The sequence below is a fragment of the Phascolarctos cinereus genome, unplaced genomic scaffold, assembly GCF_003287225.1.
Source record: "Phascolarctos cinereus isolate Bilbo 61053 unplaced genomic scaffold, phaCin_HiC Scaffold_3;HRSCAF=262, whole genome shotgun sequence".
NCBI lineage: Eukaryota > Metazoa > Chordata > Mammalia > Diprotodontia > Phascolarctidae > Phascolarctos > Phascolarctos cinereus.
Genome location: NW_027555736.1, coordinates 111,205,207 through 111,220,022, shown reverse-complemented (window position 1 = coordinate 111,220,022; position 14,816 = coordinate 111,205,207). Strand labels below are relative to the sequence as shown.

Below are 14,816 nucleotides of genomic sequence, written 5' to 3'. Positions count from 1 at the left end.
TTCAATTTCATTCAATAGGGTCTTGCTAAACTCCTTGGCCCTAGGCTTGCGAATTATATCTTTTTAAAGGCTACTCAGTTTACTTATTCATTTGAATTCTTTTGTAATTTCCTCTGTTCCTAGCACAAGCAATTTTTGTTCAATGAATTAATTAGTTTATTTTGGCTGTGACCATGATCATTTAAGTTTACTGGTATCCTGCTTTGGTGTTTTGTTGATGCCTTTGAGATGAATATGAGCTGAATTTCCCAATCATTAAGCTGTTTTATACGTGGGAGTCTCCTTAGTACTGTAGGTTTTGAGAGCACTGATGCTAGTGTATAATTTAGGATCCAGAGTGTATGTTATAGGCAGTTCCCACTTGGAACTTGGCTTTGATTTGATTCTGCCACAAGCCTAATAAAAGCCTTTTCTTCAAATTTTATCTTAACTGATGAAGGTAATAGCACCCACAGAGTCAAGGTTTAGCCTGAAGATAGTCACCATAATATGGCTGCTCCAAGGATAAGTACTCCCTACTTAAAAGCCAAAATGCTCTTTGCATTTTGTCTTCTTTTCTCCAGTCTCTGTCCTTTCATTTCTACATATTAAGAACTCACTTTACTAATGATGACATAATCTGAACTTGTGGAGTAAAACCCCGACTGTAAAGCTGGTGCTTTCCATTACCCCATAATTTGCTGTGAGAGGCAATTTCTTTTTTCCAGGTTCTGTAAGAACTATTTATATAGTACAATGAACTGTAAGAACTCTTTATATAGCACAGTTTATATGAAGCACAATGCTTTGGAGAGCCTGTCTTTTCGTGTACTACAAATAACTCACTGAGAAAAGTTGCTCCAATATGGTTATTATGATTAAGCCTGACTTTTAACTATTCTTCATTGAAGCCATCATCTCCATATTTGTAGATCCTTCCATAAATCCATCATAGAGTATCTACGCAGAGTGCTGGACATTCCTCTCTGGGTCTTTTTATATCTGGTATGTCTACTGCAACTTTGGACTGTCCATCTGACAATTGTTTTCACTACATGAAAAGCCCATCTTTTTTTTTCTGATTATATATTTGCTAGTCGGCATATTTAATGCTGCTACTTGTGTGCAAGTTATTGGTACTAACATCTACCATAAGTCTCTATATATGCCTTGCTATTTACCATATTAACTGTATGTTTTTCTTTTTCACACTTTCCAAAGATTATAATGATAGAAGCATTTTTATAATACTGATAGAAATATCAAGAAAAATCTCTATTGCCCTTCTATTTGGTATCAGAGCCTAAGATTCAAGTTCAACAATCTTTAATTTAAAACCTAGAGCTGGCCTCTAACTCAGGACAACCTGGGTTCAAGTGCTAACACTGAAAAATGCAAGCTCCATGATCCTAGATAAGTCATTTGATTTCTTGGTATCCTAAGCAACTAACACACAGACCTTTTTCACATCAGATCTGCTTTAGTTGAGGGAGTTTATTCAATGGAAATTCTTTATGCTAATTATAATGTTGACAACCAGGGATGTTCCTCAGCCTGTCTTCTCTGGCCAGAGAATTTTCTATCAGAGGATGAGTAGAGCTGAGATGAGCTCTCCTAGTCACTTGAGTGTTACATATGGTTCAGCACTGAAAGACTTGACCTTTGTGGTGATGAAGAAATTCCTTTATTGGTCATTGAATCAAAGGAGCTCAGCTCAGCTCTATGCGTGCTGTATTAGTGTGTGCAGAGGGAGAGAAGGTACAGTTACCCCCTTATATAATGAAATCAGAGGTCTGATCTAAAAAATAAATATGCAAAAATAGAAAAGAACAGATCTTTTTATTAGTGGCATCTAATGTCTGGTGAATTTATTTTTCCTCTGCTTATAACTTCCCTGAGGCTGTGTAGGAGAGTGAAAAGAGCACTATTTTGAATGAGAAAAACTGAATTCAAATCCTGGCTCAGTGAACTTGAGCAAATCAATTCTGTTCTCTGGGTCACTGTTTCTTCATATATATGATGGCAGTAATAATGTTAATGGCTAACATTTAAATAGCATGCAAAATGTTTTACAAATATTACCTCATTTCATCCTCACTGCAACCTTGTGAGATAGATACTTTTATTATTGCCATTTTACAGATGAGGAAACTGAAGCTGACAGAGGTGATTTTACTGGGTTTAGTGAGCTGCTTAATATCTGAGAGGCAAGATTGCAGCTGAGGTCTTCCTGACTCTAATTCTAGTACTCTAGATGCCACTAAGCTGCTTCTACAAAATCATTTGCCCAACAGATTATCCATAAGGTAGGTAGGGATATATAGTATACCTACGCCTACCTACATCAGGTAGGTTATTAAGAAAGGATGGAGTAAACTATAGAACTCTTGCTGTTTGGCAAATCTTTTTTTTATCAATTTATTTTGATTTATCAACAATCACTTCCATAGGCTTTTGAGTTTTAAATTTTTCTCCCTCTCCCTCCCCACTTTCCTACCCAAGACAGCTCATAATCTAATATAAGCTATCCATATACATTCCTATTAAACACATTTTCACATTAGTGATGTTATAAGGAAGAATTATAACCAATAGGAGGAACCACCAGAGAGAGGAAACAAAACACAACAGAAGAAAAAAAAATAGCAAGTAGTATGCTTCGATCTGCATTCATACTCCATAGTTCTTTCTTTGAATGTGGATAGCATTTTCCATCATCTTTGGAGATGTCTTAGATCCTTACATTGCTGAGAAGGGCTAAGTCTATCAATGTGAGTTATCATACAACGTAGCTGTTACTGTGTACAACGTTCCCCTGGTTCTGCTCACTTCATTCAGCATCAGTCCATACAAGTCTTTCCAGGTTTTTCTGAAGTCTTCGTGCTCATCATTTCTTATAGCACAATAGTATTCCATTACATTCATATACAACAACTTGTTCAGTCATTCCTCAATCAATGAGCATCCCCTCAATTTCCAATTCTTTTTGGCAAACCTTTGAAGTGCCAGCTGTGTTCAAAACACTCTAGGTGATGAGGGAGTTAAGTAAATGGCTTAGATGACTTCTTTCTCAATGGCTTCCCCTTATCATTTTTTTGTTGTTGTTCTTTAGATAATTCTTCAATATTCAGCTTTGTATTTACTCTGAGAGTGAGTGAAACATCCGTGTTGGCTTTTCTGTCACGAACCTTTTTCTAAATTGCTTGAGAATTGTTTAGTGCTTTTTCATTGATACCAGATTTGTTGACAAACTTCACTTTGTCGGCTCAGGAATCATTTTTCAGTCAGATTTTCTCACTCAAATGTACCTTTCTAATTTCAGTGATGTGGCTGACTCAGTATTTGGTGTGCTATGTTGCCAGTGAGTTCTTTAAATGCCAGTTTTATTCACATAAATCATAAAAGATAATGTTTGCCCCATTTTTCTTTCCATTGCTTAGTCACTATAGTGCTAAGGGTGGGACCAAAAAGAAAAAGAGTAAATGAGAGTAAACAGGCCAAAAACCAGCCTGGAGGTTGGAGGGGGAAATAGAGGAAAAGGTAGGTATAGTCTGTGGAGTTTGCAATGAGAGACAGTGGGTCATAGTGTGTAGAGGGCTACCTTGGTTCAAGATTCAACTCCGACACATCCAGGCTCTGTGATCCTGGCAAAGACACTTATCCTGTCAGTGTCCCCAGGCAACTCTCCAAACTTAGGAGTTGCACAAGAGTGGGAGATTGGTATTTAGAGTTTCCTTACTAGCTGTTGCTTATGAAACCTCAAAACCCGACCTCTCCATTAAAAAAAAATCTGAGGAAATAATATGTTTATTAAATTCCAAAGATCTTTATTAGTCCAGACAAAAATCCAAGAACCTGACAGTTTGAAGGAAATTCAGAGATCATTTAGTCCAGTTCATATCTGAGCAGGATTTCCCTTTACAACATTTTGCTTTTGGAAAACTCTTATTTATTACTATTATTATTATTATAAAACTTGGCTTCATATTGAGCTGAATTCTGCTATTGTACAATTTCTTCCCATTAGTCCTAGTTTTTTCCTCTGGGGATAAGACAATAAACTAAATATCTACTACATGACAAGCCTTTTAATTCTGGAAGATAGCATTCATTTACCCTGATAAACTAGCTCTTCTCCAAGTTGAAGATCCTAGTTTCTTTAACTAGTTCCTGTATGTCCTGTTACTCAGTTCTTATTCTTTCCTGAGCTTTCCTCTGGACCTTCCCAGGATTTTCATGATGTCTCCTCCTTTCAAGGTAGCATCCAGAATTGAATACACTATTCTGAGGATGTGACCAGAGAAAATGTCCCTTGTTTTGAGTGTCACACTTCTCTTAATGAAGTATAAGGTTAAGGTAAATAGCTTTTTGTTTGTTTTTGTACTCATTTACCAATGTTTATTCATACTGTACTTGCTGTTCAGTAATGTCCTCAATTCTTTCTTTAAAGATATCTTTACTGATGTCTTTTGTTCTTATGTTAACCCCATTTCTAAACGTACCCTCCCTTGTGATCTCCCAGATGCCTGTCCTTCGTAAGAATGATTCTTTTTAAATGGAAGGGGAATATCAGCAAAACTAATTGATGCGCCGCTTGTGTCTGACAGCACGCGGGATATCTCATTGTAAGAGGTGAAGGCAGCAATGTTTCATGCCCATAGTGCCCCGCCCCTGCAAATAGGAAGTAGAGGTGTATGTTTTCAATTCTTCTCTGGAGCCAAATTTGGCCTTTATAATTACACAGGGTTCTGTTGTAGGTTTTGTTGTTCCTTCTACTTATATTGTTACAGTATTTGTATATATTATTTTCTTGGCTCTATTTATTTCACTCTGTATAATTTCACATGAGTTTTTCCATGCTACTCTGGATTTTTCATATGTGTCATTATGATGTAAATGTTCCATTATGTTCATATACTATAATTTGTTGAGTCATTCTCATAGATGGGTATTTACCTTGTTTCTAGTTCTTAGATACTACAAAAGTGATGTGAGATACATATGTGTGTGCGCATGCACATGTATTACATATACGTATATGTATGTGTACACACACGTACATGACCTTTCTGTCTTTAATCTCGTTGGGTGTGTGTGAAGCAAAGGGCCCATGTGTTTTTTGCATTAACTCTTGTCTAGCTACATATCTCCCATCCTATATTTATACAGATAATTATTTTTTATAAAAAAAATACCTAAATGTAGGAATTTATATTTATCTTCATTAAATTTTTTATTCCTCCAAAAGTTTCTGTTCTAAAGTTTTCATTTCTAAGGCTGTGCCAATAGAGTACAAGCTCTGGAAGGTTCTACCATATTGGAAATGTTTCAGGTGTGGTCTCAATAATACCTTATATCTGCTATTCAAATACCATCCTACCTAAGTAGTCTGGTCACATGAGTTCTTTAGTCGTAGCAATCTATGAAACAAAAATCTAAAATGGCACTATGATGGACCAGGTTGGCTTTCCGACTCCAGTCATTCTTCTCTGTCTAGGCCATCTGTGCTTCAGACGCTCTTCCTCTCTTGTCTGGTATCCTCTTCTATCCCTGTAACCTTTCATATTAGAAACTCTTAGATTCCTAGCCATTTAGGCAAGACCCATCATTTCCTGTAAGTCTCTTTACCCTCATCTGAATCTCTGAGTTGCTCTGATTTATGGAATAATGATGGAACTATGAGTCCACATAAGGAAGGTGAGGGTATGACCATAGCTTGGGGTAATGATGTGCAAAGTCCAGGAAACAGCATCTCTCAGAGTCATTGTGGACTCCTTCCTTTTATAACCTAAAGATTATTATGCCCATGCTTTGGCATTGTCCATGGCTACATCTTCTCTTTCCTGTCCTTTCCAAGTCCCACTTTAGAGTTGCCAATGGTGTTCCAAGTTGTTTTTAGGGGGGCTAAAGAGGAGAGGACTTCCCTAGTTTAAAGGCAACAAATGCTGCTTTGATAATCTTGCCAAATAAAGAAAGGTCTCTTGCTTTTTAATTGCTGGCTGGTCTCTGGGCAGTTTTTTTTATTTTATTTTTATTATGAATTTAATCATTAACATGATTTTTAATATGCAAAGAACACAAGATTGTGTATGATGTGAACTTACATTGCATTATTGTTTCAAGTATACAATAAATTTAACATGATAGTAAAAAAATAACTCCTCTACTTGCCGGTGTCCTTTTCTGGACCTGTCTTGATTCTCTTCTGTATATTTTTAAAACATTTTATGATGCTCTTTTATTTTCCTTTTTTTTTTAGTCAGTATCACTCTTTGTCAACACTGCTCCCCAAACAGAAGCCCTCCTACATGAATAAGTATTAGTCAAGCAAAAAAAACCAACACATAGATTATGTCTGTAAATGTATAGCTTGTTCTACATCTCTAGTGCATCACCTCTCTGTCAAGTGGTAGGGAAGAGTGCTTTCTCACCAGTATTCTGATTTCATGATTAGTAAATATATAGATCCAAGTTCTGAAGTTTTTTGTTTTGTTTTTGTTTTTTTTTGGTAAGGCAGTTGGGGTTAAGTGATTTGCCTAGGGTCACACAGCTAGTGTCAAGTGTCTGAGCCCGAATTTGATCTCAGGTCCCTCTGACTCCAGGGCCACTGCTCTATCCACTGTGCCACCTAGCTGCCCCTGAAGGTTTTTTTTTTTGCTAGGCAATGGGGTTAAGTGACTTGCCCAGGGTCACACAGCTAGTACGTGTTATGTGCCTGAGGTCAGATTTGAACTCAGGTCCTCCTGAATCCAGGGCCGGTGCTCTATCCACTACGCCACCTAGCTGCCCCTCCCTGAAGTTTTTAAAAATAGTTTTCCTTTATGTAATTATAGTCATGTCAATCATTCTACTGTTTCTACTCACTTAATTCTGAATCAGTTCATACAAGTCTTCCCAGTTTTCTCTGAATCCATCATTTGTCATTTCTTATACAAGGTGCAATAATATTCCATTGCAGTTGTATGTCATTCCCCAGTTGATGGGTACCTACTTTGTTCCAGATCTTTGCTGTAACAACTAAATGCTGCTATAAATATTTTTGTACTTATCAGGCCTTTGACTCTGTGTTTGACATCTTTAGGGTGTTATCCTAGCAGTGGTACCACTAGTTTCATTTTATAAAAAGCCCCCTTTAAGTCCTAAGACAGATGCTGCAGTCTGGGTCAGGAACAGGACTGTCTATAAACGTTAATTTAGTCAGTGGTAGTCTAAATGTAAGATCCTTGTCTTGTGACCATTGAGTGGGCATATGCTTGGAGGGTTCAAAAACCTGTTGATCTTGATATCCTTATGATAAGAGAAACCAGAAGGAAAAAGGAAAGCTAAATGACTCAAATCATTTTTGGAGAGGCAAATAAAATACTTGGGGACGGGGGTGGGGGAGGAAGGGGTGGAGAAGTTGACGGGCTTTATATCATATGTCCAAAGGCAATAAGACACATATTTTATGGGATGCTTGATCTTTTCATGTTGCAATGCTCATGGTAAGCATTTGCCAAAAGACCAGCATTAATATGATTATAGCTTAGATAGAGTATGGAAAAGTAAAGAAATTCTACAACTCACTCACCAAGACCTTCCAAATTAAATCAGCATGTATTTTTAATATGATTTAGGAGAGGTGGTAAAAAAAATATGTAAAAATGCAAGGTTCAAGAGTAAGAAATAAGGGGAGGCTGCAGGCTGGGAGGCTCTAAGAAGGTTCAAATCTATTTATTATGAATACAGTGTTCAAAAAAGAGTTCATAGGCACTGAATATTGTCTGCATCAAATGATGTCACAAAACATGAAATTGATTTTTTTTCCCCCCTAACAATAGGAAATGACTTGTTGGCAGTGTGAGAGTTATTTCAAAGTTGGCTCTCTGGGCACGATCATATCACTGAGCAAAAGAAAAAAAAACCTAGTATGGAATTACAGTAAGGAGTAACAATTAGAGGACTAGAAGGTACCCAATTAAGGCAACACATTTAAACAAACTGATGCTGCAGAAAACCAAGATTGATAAAAGAACTGACATCATAGAACTGTAGGTTTAGAAATGGAAGGGACTTTTGAAGTCATCTGGTCTACCTCACCCTCATTTTATAGATAAGAAAACTTAGATCCTCAAAAATGAAATAACTTGTTCAAGGTCACATGGATAGTAAGGGCAAACTCAGAATTTGAACCCAAGTCCTCTGACTTCAAATTTGACATTCTTTGTACTGCAATATACTGCCATAAACAGAAACTGTAACCATTTCCTAAGGAAGTTGAACTTAACATAAATCAGTGACTCTAAGGAAGAGACTAAACAAGCCAGGAAACTCTTGGTCTCTGTGCCAAATACACGGTGGTTCGATATATTGAATCAATTTATTTGTAAATCCAACATCTTCAAATTGGAACTTATATTTCCCCCTAGCTCTATTCCTTTTTCAACTTCCTCATTTTTATTGAAGGTGCCACCATCCTTCCAGAAACTTGGGTTTACAACCTTGAAGGCATCTTTGACTCTTCCTCAGCCTCCATATTTGCACAGCTGTCAAATCTTGTCAAAGCTGGCTCCAGAGCATCTCTTGCATCCGTGTCCTCTCTCCACTCACACAGCCTCCACCTCAGTTCAGGCCCTCATCCACTGGGGCTATCAAATAGCCTCCTTATTGGTCTCCATTCTTGAAGCATGGTTTTGACCACATCACATCACAGCCCTTTAAAAAATCATCAGTGACTTAAAAAAAAGAAAAAGAAAAAAACAAAAACTCTACCCTGGCATTTAAAATCCTTCACAATATTGCTCCACTACCATTTTAGCTAAATTGCCTGTTAGCTATTGCTAGCATGTTATTTTCTATCTGTCTTTGTGTATTTCTCCAAGTGGTCCCCTGTGTCTGGAATGCACTTCCTCCTCACCTTCACCACCACTTGGAATCAGCTTCCTTCAAAGGGCAACTTGGATGCTATTTCCTATACCAGACCTTTCCTGCTTTCTGCTCTCCAGTTATCCATACTCTCTTGCTTTGGTCAATGATACTGGAAAGATAATGGAAAACAGCAGATGTACCAGAAGATCAGAGAAAGACAAATGTCTCTTTTCATTTTTTTTTCCAAAGGGGATGGTGCAGAAAACAGAGTTCAGTGAGCACAACCTTCATTTCTGGTAAAATTCTAGAATGGCTCATTCAGGAATTGATTGTTTCTGATCTTAATGAGCTTTCAGTCTATCAAGGAAGATAGTAACAAGGTTAACAATACTTTACATATATAAGGAATTGGGGGAGAAATAGGGAAGACTCTATTCCCTTCTGTAACTATCTCTTCAAAATTCTTTCCAGTAGCTGATGATCATACAAGCCCTTTGATGGCAGGGATGATGATGATGATGATGATGATGATGATGATGATGATGATGATGATGATGATGATGATGATGATTATCATCCCCAGTTCCTAGTATAGTGCCTAGCAGCTAATAACTAGTTGCTTAATTCAATGTTTATTGATTAATTGATCATGAAAATATCTTGATCTAGTCTGACTCTTTTAGACTTAACATGCCAAGTTATCCTTCTCTAATTTAGTCTAAATGAAGGAATCAGGAACTAACAACCTCAATTAAGGATGTCCCTTGTAGATTCTTCATTTGCCCTTCTGCTGGGAAGAGAGCAAGGCAAGAAAAGGCTGGGAATATGCAGTCGAAACATCCAATTTCAGTGCTTGGGCTGGTCCAGATGGCTTCTCACATTCAAATGCAAAACATCCTCTAGATTGACTGTGTGACTCATGCTTGACTTCCAAAAGAAGCAGATTGGCTGGAGAGTAATTGATGCTTTCGCATAGACAAACTACATGCTAAAGTTGGCAGAGTTGAGCATTTTGCATTATTGGGCTAGTAACCAATTGGCCACCCTTCTAAACCTGACTCTATTCTTCTCTAGCACTCTGTCCTTTTTCCAGTGCCTTATCTAGGATAGCAGATATATGTAGTTTCACCTTTAGTTCTATATTCATTTGATTATACCAGCATATAGAACTCTTTGAGGTTAATAATGCAAATATATAGTTATTCCCATTTTACAGATAAGGAAAGTGAGGATCAGGTTAAGTGACTTGCCCGTAATCATACAGCTAGTAGAATCTGACTCAGAACTCTGAAGTCAGACTTTCTGGCTTCAAGGCCAATGATTTCTATTTCCCAACTTTGCTTCATTTATTGAACTACCTATACAGTATAGAAGATACTGGCCATACACAATAGCTATAATACCAAGTAATATAATAAAATCTACAGGAGTTTAAAAGAGAAAAAGAGATCACTTATGGCAGTTAAAACAAAATTATGTTGATAATAAAATTCATTTCTGAAGAATATAGCTATTGTGTAAAGTAAGTTGCATGAATTAAAAGAAAAAAAACCCAATAAAACAAACACCCTAGTTTTCTTTGTAGCAATGCAAGAGGATTTAAAATTTGTTGCTAACTATTATTGCCCTGGAAGCTACCTTTAAATGTGGAATTTTAGGTTGTAGATCTTTGTTGTTGGAGATTTAAAAAAAAAAAATCTATGTTTTTGCCAAGGGTAAGCAAAATGTGGCACTGGAGGTAATGCTGCTGGCATTTACTACTAAATAGTGCCTTTTTGGACTCTTTTCTCACTGTTCCTGTCCTTTCCTACTTTCCCACTTTATTTTCCTTCTTTTTATTTTCTTTGTTTTGTATGCTTTTGGGCTGCCCAGTGATATGCATGAGCATTTCTTGACCCTCCTAGAATTCATAAGGGGTTATTTGCTACAATCATTTGGAAAGGCATGATGAAATAAAAAATAAACTGGCCCAACAATCATCTGCATAGTATTGTCCCAGCTCTTCTATGAGCTGTAGGACCTTGAGTCACTTAAACTGGCTAGGCATCAGTCCTCTAGTCTATAGAGTGATTGTTAGGATCACATCGTGACCAACACCTGTTATAGCTTTAAAATTATAAACTCCTAAGAACTATTCCTAAAACATTCCTTGCAAGTTCTCTAACATATACTATTTTCTGCCTTCCCAACATGCATCATTGGTACATATTTGTGAACGAGGTGACCTGGGAGGTCCCTTCTGATCCAAAAATTTTATGGAGTATTCACTAGAATATGTGATAGAATCTGTTCCAGGCAGATGCTGAATTACTCATGTTGGGAGGTCTTACTTGCCTTAAGCTTGGTACTACTAGAGTAATTGATGTGTGTACACTTTACTGTATTCCCCAAGACTGTAGTCACCCCTTTTTTTTTAAACAAAACATATTCTAGTTACTTTGTCAGAAACATCTGTTATCAGAGGTAGAAATGATACAAGAAACTCTGGATACCTTTCAGAACAGCAGATAAGGGAGGTAAAGGTATACAAAGTAATTACGTATTAACTAAAGAGGCCTCAGACGTGTTGGAAAACATAAAATATGCATCTGGGAGTCTTGAGGTGGGAGGTAATGGAAAGTTGGATCAAAGTTAAGGGAGTGAAGCTGACCTGTGCCCAAGCAGGGAAGAGAAGAGAAGAAAGAGGTAAGATTTTAGCACTTAACTCAGTGTTTAGCATGTAAAAAGTACTTAATAAATGCCTGTTAACTTGGCTTGACTTGTTTCCAAGTTCATAGGAAAAAGCTGCTGGTAACTAGGAGAATCTGGCATCTCTCCTCCAGGCAGCTTTTTGAGATCAGGAAATTAGATCTCCAGCTGTAAGACATTCCTGATGGCTTCCCCAGGGAAGTGCTAGATAGGAGCAGGGAGAAATTCTCCCTTTGGGCATTTCTCTTTCTCACTTACCTTGAAAGAACTTAATTAGATTTATCTTCCACGCCAAAAGAATAAGTATGGTGCAGTGTGATTTTAGCCACTTTCCCCAGCCTCTCTCCCCATTTTTCAGTACACAATTAGAAATTAATGGCTCAGGTGGACACACACACACACACACACACACACACACACACACACACACACACACGTTCATTGGAAGCACCTTCAGCCTGTTCATCCATAAGTATAAGTGACTGATAACATTCTTCTATTTTGAGAGAAGGGTGAATGTCAGAGATCCAGAGGACATTGGGTACCTGTGTGGGGAGGGGGAAAAAGGAAGAAAGATTTCCTTGAAGGGAAAAAATGTTAAAAGAGAAAGCTGGTGGTGTTGTCAGAGGCTTACAGAGGGCTAGTGACTTGTAGAAGTTTGCGTAGGCTCAATTTACCTTCAACTGCTTGAGTACAAACATAGGATGTTGGTGAGATTTTTGTCTTTGTAGGTTAATGGGAAACATGCTTAAGATTACCTTCTAAGGAGATTTCTGCTCAAAAATTCATTAGTTGGCCTATTATTCTAATTGATTTCAGTATGCCTTATACCTTCTATATACTCTGCATCTCTTGTATGTATCTATTTATAAACATTTTGTCTTCCCTATTAGAATGTGAGCTTCTTGAGGTCAGGGACCATTTTCGCCTTTTCTTTGTAGCCCTAGAACTTAGCACAGTGCCTGGTACATAGTAAGCCTTTAATAATGTTTGACTCATTGATGCCTTTGGAACAGTTTGCCAGGAAAATGAATCATCTTCTCACCTCCATCCCCATTAACATTAACTAGGTATAATTGGTGAAACTACCTTTAAAAGCTTCTGCTTAGTTATGTAGACAGGGCATCTGTCCTTTGGTAGGGAACTGTGGTATGACTGTAATTCATTCATAGAATCTTAGAATTGAGACATACATTAGAAAAAATCCATTCCTCAAACATTTATTGAAGGACTGTTATATGCCTTACGCTATCTAATTGATAATTCAGGGACTATAACCACCTGAAACCAGACTGGCTTCCTATTATTTCAAGGGATTTAAAATATTTAAAGGGTATTTGAAGTTTTTGGAAGAATATATTAATTGAGGCTGGTGAGAGTCTCTGGTAACAGTTCCTCTGAAGACAGTCAAGAAGTTTTTTCCTGTTTTGACATTGACCAGGCTTCAGTGAAAGCCCTGTGAGACCTCATAAATTTCTCTCTAGTTTTTTGCATAGAACCTCTTTGTACAGGAATCTCATTTGTCTTCCTCAATTACAATTGTTGTCAAGTTCACATTTTTCAATGACTAGTTAGTATGTGATTCCAAAAGGGCAAGTTTGTAGGTATCTTTCTTTTTGCTCTCTCTCCCATGAGTTCCTATTAAAGATAATTCACTTTCTTCCTTTCTCTTTTATTTCTCTACCACTGACCTTTTCTGTGGAATTCATGTATACTTAAGAAATCTGAGTGCCTTTTCTCTCTCTCCTCTAGTCAAATAATGATTCTAGGGGGTATAAGCTCAAACTGTTATTTGAGTTATTTGAGTACAGTCAACAAATGTGAATATCCCCTTAATTAGTGAATTTACTAATATTTTCCCTTTTTAGGACTTTTGCTCAAATGACTACCATTCTTTCCCTGTGGTGTCAGTTAACAAGGGAATATTAAACACTTGGTAATATGCCAGGCACTTTGGTAAACCATGGGGATATGAAGAAAGGAAAAAGCAGTTCCTGCCCTCAAGGAGCTCATATTCTAATGGGGGAAACATCCCATAAATAATTAGAAAAAATGGAGATTATGGTGTCATAAACTGTCTTGCCAAATAGATAGGCTTAAAAAAAAGTTTCCAACCACACTATCTATAAATATTTTTCATGATTTCTTTCTTAGAGTCAGGCTTACAAAGATTTGTACTGGTTTTTTCTTTTCAGCATTCAAGCACATAGGGTAAAATTGAAAAATTGGATTGTGGGGCAGGGAAGTGGTTCAGCAAAGTAATCAGCCTTAGAATCCAGAAGGAGTCTATTTGGTAATGTCCAGTGAGTCATTCAACAAGAATTTAAGTGCTTACTCTGTGCCAGGCATTGTGCTAAGTGCCGGGGCTGGAAGAAAGGCTGAGACATGGTTGTTCCCTGCCATCAAGGAGCTCACATTCTGTTGGGATTCTGGCAGCTAGAAGACAGTAAAGGGAACAGGCCCCCCTAGTAATTGGCTGGACACTTCATTTGCATATGCAGATTTGGAAGCTTAGGTTTTGCATGTGGGTGAACACTGAGAGTCTTAAAACTCATAGTCATAGCTACACTTTGAGAGAAAGGAATGACATTTCTGGGCTTGTTGGTGCCACAGAATGGGAGTTCTAGTAGGTGGCAGCTTCTGGGGGAAAATAAAATAGCAATTCTGCAAAATATTATATGACTAGAAAATAATTTCTCCCACCAGCAATTTGTAGGATCTTAATTTAGATTCACTGTCTGCTGTTTCTTAGCTGGACTCTCCCCTCAAAATTAGCACCAAATATGTCTAAGCAGAGGAGGCGGTTTATTAATGAATACTTTTGTTCAAAAGTAGAGAGTTTGGTTTCTAATGTAGTTTTTTTCTTTGGACTCTTTTTTTCTGCAGGTAATCATCAACAGCACAATCACACCTAATATGACTTTCACCAAAACATCGCAGAAATTCGGCCAGTGGGCAGACAGCAGAGCAAACACTGTGTTTGGTTTGGGTTTTTCTTCTGAGCAACAGCTGACAAAGGTAGCTTGGTTCTTTCTACAATATATTACTGTGCTTGGTGAAGCCCTTCAGACTTCAGCTGCTGTACATTTAGGGCCTAATTCATGCTGTCAACACTATTTGAATGAAAGCCTTGTCAAAAACAGGATTCTATTTCAGGACATAACTTTTCAGATTATCTGTACTGTTTGCTGCTTAAGCTATATGTACTTTGCTAACATAAAGAATACCTTGGGAATGGAAAAGAAGAATGTAAATAAATTGTTCATACCTAGCAAAATTTTAGAGGCATCCTACTGTGGTAG

The 14,816-nt window shown here is 37.4% G+C and overlaps 1 protein-coding gene across 4 annotated transcripts in view; it reads left to right on the top strand.

The window, feature by feature from the left end:
* Positions 1-14,816, top strand: part of HOMER2 (homer scaffold protein 2) — a 153,640-nt gene that overhangs the window by 96,497 nt on the left and 42,327 nt on the right. For all 4 annotated transcript variants that reach the window (XM_020966345.2, XM_020966333.2, XM_020966351.2 and 1 more), the window contains exon 3: positions 14,401-14,532. In XM_020966345.2, coding sequence (XP_020822004.1) covers positions 14,401-14,532 — 132 coding nt within the window. The remainder of the gene's footprint in view (positions 1-14,400; positions 14,533-14,816) is intronic.